Raw genomic sequence first — 14,160 nt, 5'->3', positions numbered from 1 at the left:
GCAGCCATGTTAGTCTGTATCCGCAAAAAGAAAAGGAGGACTTGTGGCACCTTAGAGACTAACACATTTATTTGAGCATAAGCTTTCGTGAGCTACAGCTCACTTCATCGGATGCATCTGATGAAGTGACCTGTAGCTCACGAAAGCGTACACTCAAATAAGTTTGTTAGTCTCTAAGGTGCCACAAGTCCTCCTTAAATTAGAGTGAATAAATGAAGATTTGGCACACCACTTCTGAAAGGTTACCGACCCCTGGTGTAGACTCTGTCTGGAAGTCCAGAGCCCAACTGTGTTTTAGCTTGGGTGTTCCCTGCAAGTTAGCCACTTCAACCAGGCAGCATAGAAATGGAAACTTAATCAGAAACTACAGGCTCATTGCCCTACAGTAGATGAGAAGTATGTCTCGCTCCAGAAACTCTTGGCTCTCGCTGTGCAGAGAAATGTAGGCATGGTTTAAGGTGGAACTCTTATATGAACTGTTTATGTAGAAAACAGAGTTGTCTCTTGTCTTAAGTAACCAAGCAGCTTGTCAGATTACAAATAAAACCTTGAGATAAGTGTTTGATAACTGCACACAAAGTGGCCATGATCCCTGCCCTGAATATAGGGAAGCTTGGACTGACATGGCTAGAAGAGCTTGTAAAAGCATGATTCTAACTAACCCTTGTTGTTCTGTTGCAGAGTCCCTTTGTGGGGTGGAGTGCTCATAACTATTGCTGACACTTTCATGTTTCTGTTCTTGGACAAGTATGGTAAATTCTTTTGTTTTCCTTTTTAATTATTTTTAATGTCCCATGAAAGTACATGTAACCGATTAAATCTGATAGCTGCCCCCTCAGCATTATGCCTGAGACTTGTCCTCCAGAACTTGCTAATGGCACATTTCTTCCACAGGCTTGCGAAAACTGGAAGCATTTTTTGGCTTTCTTATTACCATCATGGCGCTTACATTTGGATATGAGGTAATTCTCACTTGAACATCTTCGAGCTTCACTTAGCAATTAGAGTGACACTCCCTCTCCCCCTTCTTTCTGCTGAACTTGTGTCTTCATTCTCTTCTCTCAAACATTTTAGAAACCAGACAATCTCATTTCTTCCTCTGAGTTTTGTCCTCTTCTGCCAGGCCCTTGTGAAGTCTCCTTCGCCCATGGCCCCAATTCTGGAAAGCACTTTAAGCCCAGGCTTAAAGATAAGCATATCAGAGCTGATCCAAAAAAAAAAGTTTTTCCCATGCAGCTTTTTGAGGTTTTATTCAAAAACCGAAAAATTCTGGTTCAAAAAACAAAAATTTCCATGGAAAGCAGTTTCTTTGGAAAATTTTAGACCAGTTCTAAAGCACGTGCTTTAATGCTCTCCTAGATTTTTTTTTTTTTTTTTTTTGAGGTGGGGCCCACTTTAACTGCCCTGGGGCTCTATTTGCTTCCTGGCTCAAATCTGGTTGGCACTGAAGGTTAGACCTTCCCAATGATTGTTAGCTGTTCATCTGCCTCCAAATAGCTACCTGGGGGCGTACAACACTCCTGTTTCAGTGCTAGTGGGTAACCAATATCTAAGTTTTTTAAAGGTGGAAGCTATTACCAAATTACCGTAACTTTTAGGTGGGGCAAATCTGGGGCCTTCCAAGTTGCCTATCTAAGCAACTGTGTGAACTCTGCCAATCCAGAGGTACTAGTGGCTCTCTTGTATCTCTGCGCAGTATGTAACAGTAAAACCGGACCAGGGAAAGCTGCTGAAGGGGATGTTTATACCTTACTGTGACAAGTGCGGTACCCAGCAGCTAGAACAAGCTGTGGGGATCGTGGGAGCGGTCATCATGCCACACAACATGTATCTGCATTCTGCTTTAGTCAAGGTAAGAGAGGACTGAGTCCCATCTCCCTTCTAGTTCACTCTGCAGGAGTACAATGAGACTATTAGAATGGGATCATGAGGGTTGAGAGAAAAGCGCCTTGCAAGGCCTGGTGTGTCTGAATTGTTGTGACTGCCCTTTTCAGAGTGGGTGTCGTCAAGGAAGTCAGTGGCAAAACTCCCATTGATTTTAAAGGCTGCAGAGTTAGTCCAAAGTCAGTGGGAGTTTTACCTCTGACAAGCGAATGCCAATGCTGAGCACCTTTGAAAATCCCCTCTATAGTAGCAGTCCCTGTAACCTTTGCGGAGAACTCTCCATACTTTGGAATCAGTTCAGTAAGCGGATTTCAGTGTTGACTGTTCTGTGTAAGTTTTCAGAATTAGAATATGCCACGTGCACCTGATAAAGAAATACGGTATTTATTACGTAATTAACAGGGTAAATTGAATACATTGGCTGAACACACGTTAACTATGTGTTTGTGTGACAGAACCTGGGGTCTAGATTAACACTTGGCAAACCCCTGAAAACATATTTCAAACATCTGAACAGTGTTTCCCAGTCTCTCTGCTTTGTGGAATTCATCCATATTTAATTCTGTTGGGGACAAGATGACCAACCCAGATTAACTTTAAAGCTGAAGGCCAGCAGTCTGTCCTGCAAACAAGATGGGCTTTTTTTCTCTTTCCCCCTCCCTGCAGCAGCATATGTTTTGAGCTCAGGCTGAGGCTGCCCCTTAACTTACTGTATTTTCCACTGAATGCATCTGATGAAGTGAGCTGTAGCTCATGAAAGCTTATGCTCAAATAAATTGGTTAGTCTCTAAGGTGCCACAAGTCCTCCTTTTCTTTTTGCGAATACAGACTAACACGGCTGCTACTTTGAAACCTTAACTTACTAGCTCCTGTATCTTGGGGCACATCCCAGCATTACAGCAGAAGGCTGGGCAGCCTGTGCGCGCCAGGGTAAGCTGGGAAGCATGTCCAGCATAGTGACATTTCATTTGGAGCTGCAGTTGACCATGGGGAAATCCAGTCTGCTGGAGCAATGTGCTCAAACATGTGGTGTTGCTAGTGCATCCTGTGGATGGGTACTTGTGTGAATGTGGTCAGCCACAGCCCTGCTTCTTGTATGCACCCCACAGCGTTATTGCATTAGGAGCTGCTCTTGGCTAGCTGGTGTCTAATGTCTCATGGTGTTTACTGCTGTTTGTAAGGCCTAAAGAGGGATCCAGTCAGGGGCAGGGCTCAGCTCTTAATATTTGCTGTCAGACAGGATAGATGTATTCTGGCCAAAGTTCAATAGCAATCAGAAGAACCACCTGTTGGAGATACAGCTGGTCCATTGACTAGAGGTTCTGAAACATTTTATCATAACTATCTTTAAATGTTTTCCCTCCAGTCGAGGCAGGTGAATCGTGCAGACAAGAGGGAGGTGCAAGAAGCCAATAAGTATTTCTTCATAGAGTCCTGCATTGCCCTCTTTGTCTCCTTCCTCATTAACGTCTTCGTCGTCTCTGTTTTTGCTGAAGCTTTTTTTGGGAAGACGAATGAACAAGTGGTGAGTCTGTGGGGTTTGTTGGGGGTTGTGTGCTTGTGTTGTGGAGATTCTGGATTACTGGGAGTAATATACACAGTGGGTATATTGACACTGCAGTCGGGAGGTGTGATTTCAGCACATGTTGGCGTACCCTTGCTCGAGTAACAATAGCAATGAAGCCAAGGCAGGCAGGCAGCAGCATGGGCTAGCCCTGCCCACGTGGGACCCCAGGTACCTAGTCAGGGCTAACCCATGCTGCCACAGCTTCACTGTTGGTTAATCAAAGCTAGATCAGGTATGTCTACACATACTCAGTCGCACCTCCCAGCTGCAGTGTAGACACCCTAAAACACTGTGCACCTGGGTTAATAATAGCTACTGTGTTAACAGTGGGCCTGAGTGTTGCATACACTGAGGGCCTGATTCTCATTTACACTAAGGCCCCTTTACAGTGCCCTGGCATGCATAAATGTAGGCACTGATCTCACCCTAGCCTGCAAGATGCACCCAACACATTAATGCTACTGCATTTCATCTAGCCAGCTCCTCTACCCCAAACTCTACCAGCCGTGGTTTCTGCTCTCTGAAATCTGTTTACAAAAATGAAACTTCCTAAACTGTCTTGTCCTCTTCTAGAACAAAGTCTGCACAAACAGCAGCAGCCCCCATGCCGGACTCTTTCCAAATAACAATGAAACCTTGGAAGTGGATATCTACAAAGGGGTGAGTGGCTTTATAGTGAGGCCAGGCAGTGTGGTCTTCTCTGAATGACTTTAACATCCTTGATTGAGTTATATGCAGCTGCTTCTTCTGAATAAATGGAGACTATTCAAGGCTTGAACCTTTAAGACTATAAGAGTTGTCCTGTTGGAACAGAACAGCGTTCCTTCCTGTCTCGGCCCATGATCAGTCTGTTGGAGCAGCTGGCTCCAAGAACTCTGCTTTTGACTGAGCATTTAAATGTAGGATTTAACACCAACTGACTTGTGACTGGAAACCCTCTGTGTTTCAGGGTGTTGTTCTGGGATGTTATTTTGGCCCTGCTGCTCTTTACATCTGGGCAGTTGGGATTCTTGCTGCAGGTCAGAGTTCAACAATGACTGGGACCTACTCTGGGCAGTTTGTCATGGAGGTATGTGACTCTACAGCTGTGCCGGCTTATGTCTGTGTTTTCCCCCTTCCCCTTGTAATCCCCTGAAGTTGAGATGGTCAGTGGAGGCCTAGGTTCCTTTCCTGGTCATGTAGTTTGCTGCAGGATCAGACTTTCCTGCTGTTGACCCACATGCCAGACTCTTAAGTCCCCGATTCCCCCTTGGAAAATTCCAGCCTAACTCAGGTTTCTTTAAGAGAAGAAACTCACCCTGTAGTAGATCATTCCCTTTCCCCCTGTTACAGTTTAACTCTGTGGAATGTTGCACTGTAGCAACAGCAGCTCTTCCGTTTCTCTCCTCGAAGGGATTCCTCAACCTGAAGTGGTCACGTTTTGCTCGAGTGATTTTGACCCGCTCCATTGCCATCACTCCAACCCTGCTGGTTGCCATTTTTCAAGATGTTGAACACCTGACTGGGATGAATGACTTCCTAAACGTTCTTCAGAGCTTACAGGTGAGCGGCTGTTAGTTACTAGCAATTCCTCGTTCAGAACCAACCTCTTAGTCACTACTGGTGTTGGCTTTAGGGCCTTCTGTTGGCCCACTTATAAACATTTCTGTAAAGTGGTTGGCTGAGGGGTCCTGAGTGCAGAGAGCTCAAGTATGGAGGGGAGCGGGAGAGACCTGTAAATGGCAGCAGCTGCCATCAGAATTGGGTTTTCCAGCAGCAGTGAATTTAGGATCTGCCCCTGATCTATAGCTGCTTGTGGACTGTGGCCAACATTGGTTATAGCAGTGGTTCTCAACCAGAGGTCTGGGGCCCCCTAGGGGGCTGTGAGCAGATTTCAGGGGGTCCGCCAAGCATGGCCGGTGTTAGACTCACTAGGGGCCCAGGGCAGAAAGCCGAAGTCCTGCTGCATGGGGCTGCAGCCGGGGGCACCAAGCCCCACCACCTGGGGCTGAAGCCAAAGCCTGAGCAACTTAGCTTCAGAGTGCCCCCTGTGATGTGGGGCCCCAGGCAATTGCCCTGCTTGCTACCCCCTAATGCCGGCCCTGGGTTTTATATGTAGAAGCACAATTGTTGTGACACAGCTGGGCCGTGAAGTTTTTATAGCATGGTGGGAGGGCCTCAGAAAGAAAAAGATTGAGAACCCCTGAGTTATAGAACAGGTAAATTACTTCTCGGCTCTTATATGCCTCTCACTGGATTATCTGAGCACCACTTGAATATTTACAAAGAGCAAGAACCATATTTAAACAGGGTTACATTTATACCTTGTTTACATTTAAAAGTCATAAAAAAATAACAAGTTTCCTGGCTGGTCCAATTCTCCTCAAGTTTCCAGCTCTGCAACAACCTAGATATGTATTTATGGTGCCTTGTTCCTGTTGTAAAATGGAGAATGGGAACTGTCGAATTAAGTTCTCGGAGTAGAAGAATTTTAGCTTCCAATGGTTCTTGTCTGAAACTTGCTCCTCGCACTCAAGAATGATACAGTCCATATCCCAGCATAGAAAAAAACTCCTATTTCAGCTGGACTATGAAGAGAGAAGGAAAAATACTGTGGGGTCATGCTTCTTTAAATAAAGCTTCTGGATTCTTTCACTGAAGAATCTCTTTGTTGAGGGGAGGTGGGAAAGCACCATCTGTGGCTTTAAACTGCTTTCCATTTCTAGCCGTGAGAGGTCTCTTAGGTGACACACTTTCAATAGCTAAAGAGAAAAATTATTGTGTATAAACAAACTTTGGGTGGGTTTTTTACGTGAACAAAGTCCCAGCCCTAATCTCCTGCATCTTGTTGCCTTATTCCAGCTTCCCTTTGCTTTAATCCCAGTCCTCACATTCACCAGCCTGCACCCTGTGATGAATGACTTTGCCAATGGACTGTAAGTATGAAAAGAATCCCACCCGCCTGACCTTTTCCTGATTTAAAACCATTTGATTTAGCCCTGAATACTGATGTCTATCTTGGGTGCTTGGTCCCAACAAATGTGATATCTGAGCCCAATCTTGAATGTATTTATTCTCGCAACACCCTCTGAGGTGGGGGGAGTTTTATCCCCACTTTACATATGGGGAATTGAGAGGCTAAGTGACTTGCCCAAGGTCACATGGGAACTTTGTGGCAAAGTAGAAGAACCAAGTCTCCCAAGTCCAGGCTGGCACCCTAACCACCAGGCCTTTCTTCCTCCCTCAGTTCAGTTAAGCAGGGTTAGCTGTTCACAAAAACGTGTGAATTGTTTTTATTCCCCAAACAGTATTAGAGTTTTTCTGCTTCTAAGCTTCTTATACATAGCCCAGTCTCCCCAAGACCTGTTTGACAACTCACTCTCCTTGGAGTGGTGCCCAATATGTCACTGCTAGAAACTGGTGTGTGTTTGTTGCTTCTTGAGCTCTGTCTTTACATCTTTTCTTGTCCCTTTATCTAGTCTGCGTTTTGAGTCTAAAAGTAGCAACCCTATTAGAAAAGAGTCAGTGCCGTTCAATGAAAGTTTCTGTTCTGGTGACTTTATTTTCAGAGTCTCGGCATTTATATTAGAAGAAGTGTTCCCTCCAAACATCATGGAAAATAGGAACATCCCTCTCCCCCCAAATGCCCCTGTAATCCCGTTTCTTTTGGCTTCCCTTTCAGAGGCTGGAAGATCGCTGGCGGTGTGCTCATTTTCATTGTCTGCTCCATTAACATGTATTTTGTGGTGGTCTATGTCAGCGCATTGGGACACCTTGCCTTGTATGTGGTTGCAGCCGTTGTCTGTGTTGCCTACCTGTGCTTTGTTGCATATTTGGTAAGTATTGTTCTTCCACACTCTTTGGCAAGACCACTGCTGTATAAAATTGTGATTCCAGTAATTATTGGGCTGAGGCAGCTTGTAGGCAGGACTGAGACAATGAACTTGCTTTTCCAGGAGCTGGAAACTTTTTTGTTTATAAACCATAGAACTCTTACAAACACTAAGTAATCCTCACCATCCACGGGGTGCATAATTTCAGATATGTGCCTCAGTTTCCCATAAGTCAAGACCCGCTCAAACTCCACTCAGCCAGGAATTTGTCTCCCCATTCTGTGCTCAGTCCACCACTCCTTGCAACTTCCTCCATCCCAGTTCCTTTTGTGACTCATCTAATAATCTGATGGGGAGAGACCTTCAGAATCATGCAGAATTCCAGATCTGTTCGTGTGTATTCAAATGGTAAGAGGAGACAGTTATGCATTTGTTTAAAAAAAAAAAAAAAAGGGGGGGGGGGAACGTCTGTCAACGTGCAGTTTGACTTTCCTTCCTGTGACTGCTCCTGTATCTCCAAGTTTGTACTGATTGTGAAAAGTGTGCCAAAGTTTAGAACAGCTTATAACCGTGCTCAACAATCTATTTAATAGCTTTCACAATCTCAGCAGGCTTAATGTGCTTTAACATCCTTAACGTTCTCTGTAGAACTCATTATGAAGAGATTTGGTAACTTGACTTTTGAGTAATTATTGAAAAATAGCACCTAGTAATCCCTCCATGTTTCCATTCAATAAAGTGTGGCTGCTAAAAAGATTGTAACTTGCAGCAATGTTTCTCATAGTCCACTCCTTCTTCTTTAATTCCAGAGCTGGCTGTGTCTGATTGCTCTTGGGATTTCCTTCCTGGCCTGTGGGCAAACGGTAAGCGTCACTAGAACAGGGCTTACTGAAGAACCGCCTGTCACTCAAATTAACTAAACACTGGGTCTGTCTGAGCACAACAGGTAGCCATCAGAGCCAGTGCGTTTCTATGGTTTACTGTGTGAACATATCCAAATGTATGTGCAATTTGCACAGAGAATACTTGTGTAAATTTGTTGTATAAAAGCTCAGATGTATGTACTGGGAAATATTTTGTTGCTAAGGTAACTAAAGAGATGAGTAAGTTTCCTTGCTGACCCCCTCTAATCACAAACATAATGTTACCTTGCTGCTGGAATGTAGGAACTGCCCGTAATTTACCTATTATCCAGACACTAACCAGTTTAACAGACTGGCAAAGAGACACTATGTTCCAAAATGACACTTCCATTTAGCTAGTTCTCTGCCTCTGAAGTCTTCCAGTAAATCTGTAATACAAGCTAGTAAACAGAAATCAAGCTGCTTGGACAGTATCTGAAGTATGAATCCTCCTTCTCACAATTAGATAAGCAACGTGTAAAGTCTGTGACACTAAGTGATACAGTCTACCTCCACAGATCAGAACTCCATTGTATTCCATAATCTCAAATTGACCCTGTTTATCTCACACTCTAAATGCATTAGAAAATAGTTACTGGTTTCAGTTAATCAGAATGAATTGGGGGTGCAGAAATTCCTTCCCAGAGGTGGGAATTGTGTTGGAGAAATCCTAGCGTACAAACACTAGAAGTCTAAGCATTAGAGCTGTCATGTTTTTTTCCTACCTACTATGTGATTCTGGTGATCAGCAAAGGAAAAAAATAAATCCGTCTTTACAGGTTGTTTGATTCTGTGATTTATTTTGTATGTATGGCATTAATAGAAATGTTCTCTGTATTTTCTGCAATTTGCTGTATCATGACTCATGGAGTGTAACGTAACAGAATGTGCTAAAAGCCTTCCATGATTTGGGTCTCTATTTTTTTTAAACTTGCTTACTTTCACTTCCCGTCTGGCCCTTTTATACTCCAAAAACTTTCCCCATTGTACTTCCTGCTTCTTCCACCTCCCAAGGCAGTCTTAAATCTAGTATTGCAAAGGTCACAGTGAGAAACATGCATTCCTTTTCTCTGTTTGGAAAAGACTGCACATTTTGTCCTAATTTTATCATGAATCAAGTGGTTATATCCTTGGGGATATAATATTGTTTTTAGGGGAGGGGGCAGGGGGAATGTGTGTTCATGAGTGGATCCTGTAAAGTGACCCTGTAGGGAAACTGAAGTCCTGGATCTTATTGAGTAAGATTTTTCTTCTGTTACTACTTGATGAAGTTTTAGCTGATAACTCTGTGTGTAAGCATTTTTGTTTGCGTTGAGGTATTTTAGTAGGTATTTTCACTAGAATTCAAATGATCTCAGTTCTGTCCTTCATCTCATGTGCCCATCAGATATTTTGATCTTTACTAAATTTTAGTTTGTGCATTAGTTTTTTCACCTTTTTAAGAGAACTGGGTTCAAATCCTGACATGGGTCACAAGTGAAAGTGGCTTCCAAAGGACTTCTCAATCCCTCTGTGTGAACCTCCCAAAAGCATGGCATGATTGCAGTCTGCTCAACAGAGGCTAGGGACTGGAATAGCCAGGGTATTACAAGTCAGGATTGGGGTCCCCTGGAAGATCTGTGTGGGTTGCACAACATCTCCCCTTGCTTTGCCTGACTTAACCCATGCTATTAGTCTTCCACTCTCCTGATCTCTAAAATTAGTCCTCTTTTTTTTTTTTTTAAGTGGGAATATTTTATTGAGAATGGCTAATGTAGGTATGTTTTCAAGCTTAGTTTCTGTAGTTCTAACTGGAGACAAGGTTTTCTCAGGTAATTCATTGTCTTAGTGTTTATCATGCTCACCACAAGAGAGGTGATTCTTCTGTGCAGATGAAGGGGGTTATCCATGGATTTCAGAGGGTTGGAGAGACAGATTTCACAATGGAATGGTAGCTTTTTCTTTTTATTGTAATGCCTCTTGTTTGGACAAACTTCAGACTGTAAGGGACATCCATCAGGTTGATGGGAGGTGAAAGATATGTCCAGACTAAGTGTGGAGAATGCCTTTAAATATTTTCCTGTATGGAAATGGGATGTGGTTCTCACTAGGTGGTGTGAGAACATTCAGTTTAGTTCGGGCTTGACCACTTCCATCTTCCTGTCTGTTGTAGCAGTCCGAAACAGATACTGAATGTTACAATTGCTGTCTTGCCAAAGCAAAGGCATACAGCCTGATTCTCCCATTGCCCTGTGACTTGCCGTAGTCCATTATATCTGCTTTGCACTGGGGTCAAAATGCTACAGAATCAGAACAGTAGAAGTTTACAACTGCTTTGCCCTAGACTGCACGAGGTGCAGGACAATGGAGAGTCTAGCCCATAGTCTCAAATTGCTAGAGTAAAGCATAAGCCTCACGGTTTCTCATAGTAGTAAAGAACACCTACATGTGCGGCTCCTGTTATGATAATAAGTGCAGACGTACAGGAAAGAATAAACTCCCAAGTGCATAAATGAGTTGGTATCATAAATTTGGTAAGGAATTCAGTGTTAGGAAGGCTGTAACTGTGAGCAAGAGACACGATGAATTTGTGATGGCAAAAATTAAAGCTGCTAATCTTTTTTTAATGATCGTTTTGACTAAGCCTACAAAGTTGGCTAATGTACTCTTAAGATAACTGACAAAACATACTTGATTTAAGTATTAATGCTTGATATAAAGAAAAAAATTATTTCACTTAGGGTTTTAGTTCAAAATTCCAGCTAGAAATCTTGAGTATGCATCCTACTTACTGCCAGGGTTTGTAGTTTTATATCTAATTCCGCTGATTTGTGTGTTAATCTGTCTTCCTTTGGCAGCAAAATTATATAGACTGTCTAATCAAAGGCATGTTTATGATCTAGAACTGCTGTTAGGCTAGAATCTAGCTGGTTTCATTCATTTATAAATTCCTGTAGTTTAATTTATATGCCTTAAATTTTCATGCATTTTAAAAATTTCTGGTTTGTAAAAGTGTCAAAAATGCACGACCACTGTGAACATGCATGACTGTCACTGTTGGATATGATGTGAACTGTATATCAACATCACAGCTATATGCAGGAGCTTCTGTATAAAGTCCTCTTAGTGTGCTATAATTTAGCACCTATTCTATTCTTTGTGAAACTTAATTTTTTTAATTGACCATGAATCAATTTGTATTTACTACATTTTCAATTAAAAGGATAGACACTTTTTCAACTTGGTTTCTTGGGTCTTTTTTTTTTTAAATTGCGACACCCAGTATGTTGCTTTAAAAGAAACTCATATTGATGCCCAAATGATTGAGATGCTCACCTTAAGTGATCACTCTCGTTACAGTGTGTATGGTAACACCCATTGTTTCATGTTCTCTATGTATATAATTCTCCCCACTGTATTTTCCTCTGAATGCATCCGATGAAGTAAGCTGTAGCTCACAAAAGCTTATGCTCAAATAAATTTGTTAGTCTCTAAGGTGCCACAAGTACTCCTTTTCTTTTTGTGAATACAGACTAACCCGGCTGCTACTCTGAAACCTATAGAGTTATTGGCCCTGTACACTAGATTGCATGCAAAGCTTAGTATTTCTATACTAACTCTCTCCAAGCTGTGCATAGTAACGTCTCACTAACTGCTGGTGCCAGAAATTGTCACTACAGTCCTTGTTCGTGCAAGACATTCAACCAAGAAGCTATCTTTGCTTGATATTCTCCACTCCCTTCAGGGCAGTATTGAGTGCTTCTGCTCCCAGCAATAGCGAAGGATTGATATGCTATTAGTTTATGCAGCCTGACTATCTGAAAAAATTATTTCTAGGGTTCAGTTGAGCATTTTTATAGGTGTCTTTGGGTGGCTCTATATGGAAGACAAACTTACCATTCTACATTTAGACCATTTACTGCTATATTTCTGCATGTCTTTCCACTTCCTGATCCTCAGTCAAAATAGCAAATGCACTAAAACAATCTGGTTTTAGGCTATCTCGCCTACCCACTTACTAACAAAACGAATCAAATGCCAACATGTTTTGGCCAGGAACAACCTTAATAGGGGATAAACTCGGCTTAGTTAGAATAGGAATGAATACAGGTAATTGGGTGAAATTCTGTGGCCTGATTTTATTCAGTTCAGACTTGGTGATCTAATGGTCCCATCTGGCCTTAAAATCTATTTGGGAGTGGGGAAGGAATTCTGATAGAAGCAGGCATTGCACACTCCTTTCTTGTTTTTGTTTTTTTTTTCTTTTCTTTTTTTTAACAAGCCTGAACTTTTGCTTCTGTTTAGAAATTGATCTTTGTGATATGGGAACTTTCTTTCCCGTTTTTTATTACAAGCTTTCCCTATCTGCTTTAAGTGAACTGGAAGCTGTAAGTAATGCATATTATTTATTTCTCTTAGAGGAAACACTGAATTTGTAAGCTCACTACAGGCCTTTAATTAAATTAATACCTATTTAGTTTCTTTGTTTCTACCTTGTAAGAAACACTTTTGGTAAGTTTCAGTCCATTGAAAATTCTTGTCTTGCCTTTTGATTTCTAACTGAGTTTAACAAATTTTGAATAATTAAGCATGAACTTAGTTATTCTCCTCTGTGACTCTTATCTCCTATATACATGGAATCAGTCAAACTTGCATGTTGATGTAACAGGAAATTGTAACTGAGAAAAATACCATCCAGAGTCCCCCCAACAGAAACAGTAACGGGATATTTCATCTGTATCCCTTACATGTTTTTGTAATATGTATTGATGTGAAGTATTGTGTCTATTAAAAAAAAACTTATCAACAGCCATTGCTCTCATAAGCTAACTTGTAAATCAGACACAAATCCCTTTTAAAGAGAGTCCTCAAACTACTGCAGCTGAGACATAAACTGGATACAAACAGGATTTTATAAAGATGTAACTCTTGGGTCCTAGAGCATAGCAGCGTATTCTTTGGCTGGCCACTAATGACTGAAGCCTGTCCCGATATAAGATAAATTATTATCTCTGGCTAATTGAGAGTGCACCCTGGCATTGGAAACCTGGTGCACTGAAACAACTTCCACTGTTTGGTTAACTAAACTTTCTGTAACGAATCCACACTACTTGAAAAGGGTGAATCCTGTGTTCTGATAAGTGGAGATTGGGTTTTCCTGTTGGATCACACTCTGCTCCTACTAGTAATTAATGTACAAGATCTGCTGAAATAAGTGATAATCAGCATGGAAAGAAGGAAAAATTTGTCTCCTGTCTGTTCTACCAGCTGAATCACTTTTGTTTTTTAATCAGCTGCATGTGGCTTCAATCATTTCAATGACACTTCTTCAGATTAATCAAAATAACTTTAATAAATCTGTTAATTGTGGTACAGTATTTATTTATCAGATTTATAACAAGTCAGATTTAGTGCTGCTGATTAAAGAATAAAAATTGATTTAATGCTTTGGTTTTAACATCTAACAGCCTCACAAAACTTGATTTTATTTTGTATAAGGAAAGTGGCAGGACCAAAGAATCAGTCACCTGTGTTAAATACAATTCTTACCTATCAGATTATGGTTTAGATGACCTTTTGAGCTACAGTAGAACATCAGAGTTATGAACATCTTGGGAATGGAGGTGGTTCGTAACTCTGAAATGTTGACTCTGAAATGTTCAGATGCATCTGAAGAATGGGGGTTTTTACCCACGAAAGCTTATGCCCAAATAAGTCTGTTAGTCTTTAAGGTGCCACCGGACTCGTTGTTTTTGTGGATGCAGACTAACACGGCTACCCCCTTATATCTGAAATGTTTGTAACTCTGAACAAAATGTTACAGTTCTTTCCAAAGCTTACAGCTAAACATTGCCTTAATAGAGCTTTGAAACTTTACTGTGCAGAAGAAAAATGCTGCTTTTAACCATCTTAATTTAAATGAAACAAGCACAGAAACAGTTTCCTTATTTTGTCAAATATTTTTTAAATTTTGCCTTTTTTTTTTTAGTGTTTACATTTAACACAGTACTGTACC

General features: G+C 41.6%; 1 protein-coding gene across 5 annotated transcripts in view; it reads left to right on the top strand.

Moving 5' to 3' along the window:
- The window catches only part of SLC11A2 (solute carrier family 11 member 2), a 47,634-nt gene that overhangs the window by 28,106 nt on the left and 5,368 nt on the right, over positions 1 to 14,160 (top strand). For 4 of the 5 annotated variants that reach the window (XM_074935268.1, XM_074935269.1, XM_074935267.1 and 1 more), the window contains 11 exons: positions 682 to 752; positions 895 to 962; positions 1,697 to 1,852; positions 3,251 to 3,409; positions 4,025 to 4,111; positions 4,401 to 4,520; positions 4,844 to 4,993; positions 6,293 to 6,366; positions 7,113 to 7,266; positions 8,073 to 8,126; positions 12,500 to 12,532. In XM_074935268.1, coding sequence (XP_074791369.1) covers positions 682 to 752; positions 895 to 962; positions 1,697 to 1,852; positions 3,251 to 3,409; positions 4,025 to 4,111; positions 4,401 to 4,520; positions 4,844 to 4,993; positions 6,293 to 6,366; positions 7,113 to 7,266; positions 8,073 to 8,126; positions 12,500 to 12,532 — 1,126 coding nt within the window. The remainder of the gene's footprint in view (positions 1 to 681; positions 753 to 894; positions 963 to 1,696; positions 1,853 to 3,250; positions 3,410 to 4,024; positions 4,112 to 4,400; positions 4,521 to 4,843; positions 4,994 to 6,292; positions 6,367 to 7,112; positions 7,267 to 8,072; positions 8,127 to 12,499; positions 12,533 to 14,160) is intronic. The other variant, XM_074935266.1, reaches the window with a different exon arrangement.

The sequence above is a fragment of the Natator depressus genome, chromosome 20 (assembly GCF_965152275.1).
Source record: "Natator depressus isolate rNatDep1 chromosome 20, rNatDep2.hap1, whole genome shotgun sequence".
Lineage (NCBI taxonomy): Eukaryota > Metazoa > Chordata > Testudines > Cheloniidae > Natator > Natator depressus.
The sequence above is the reverse complement of the archived record's forward strand: the minus strand, read 5'-3'. Positions and strand labels throughout refer to the sequence as shown.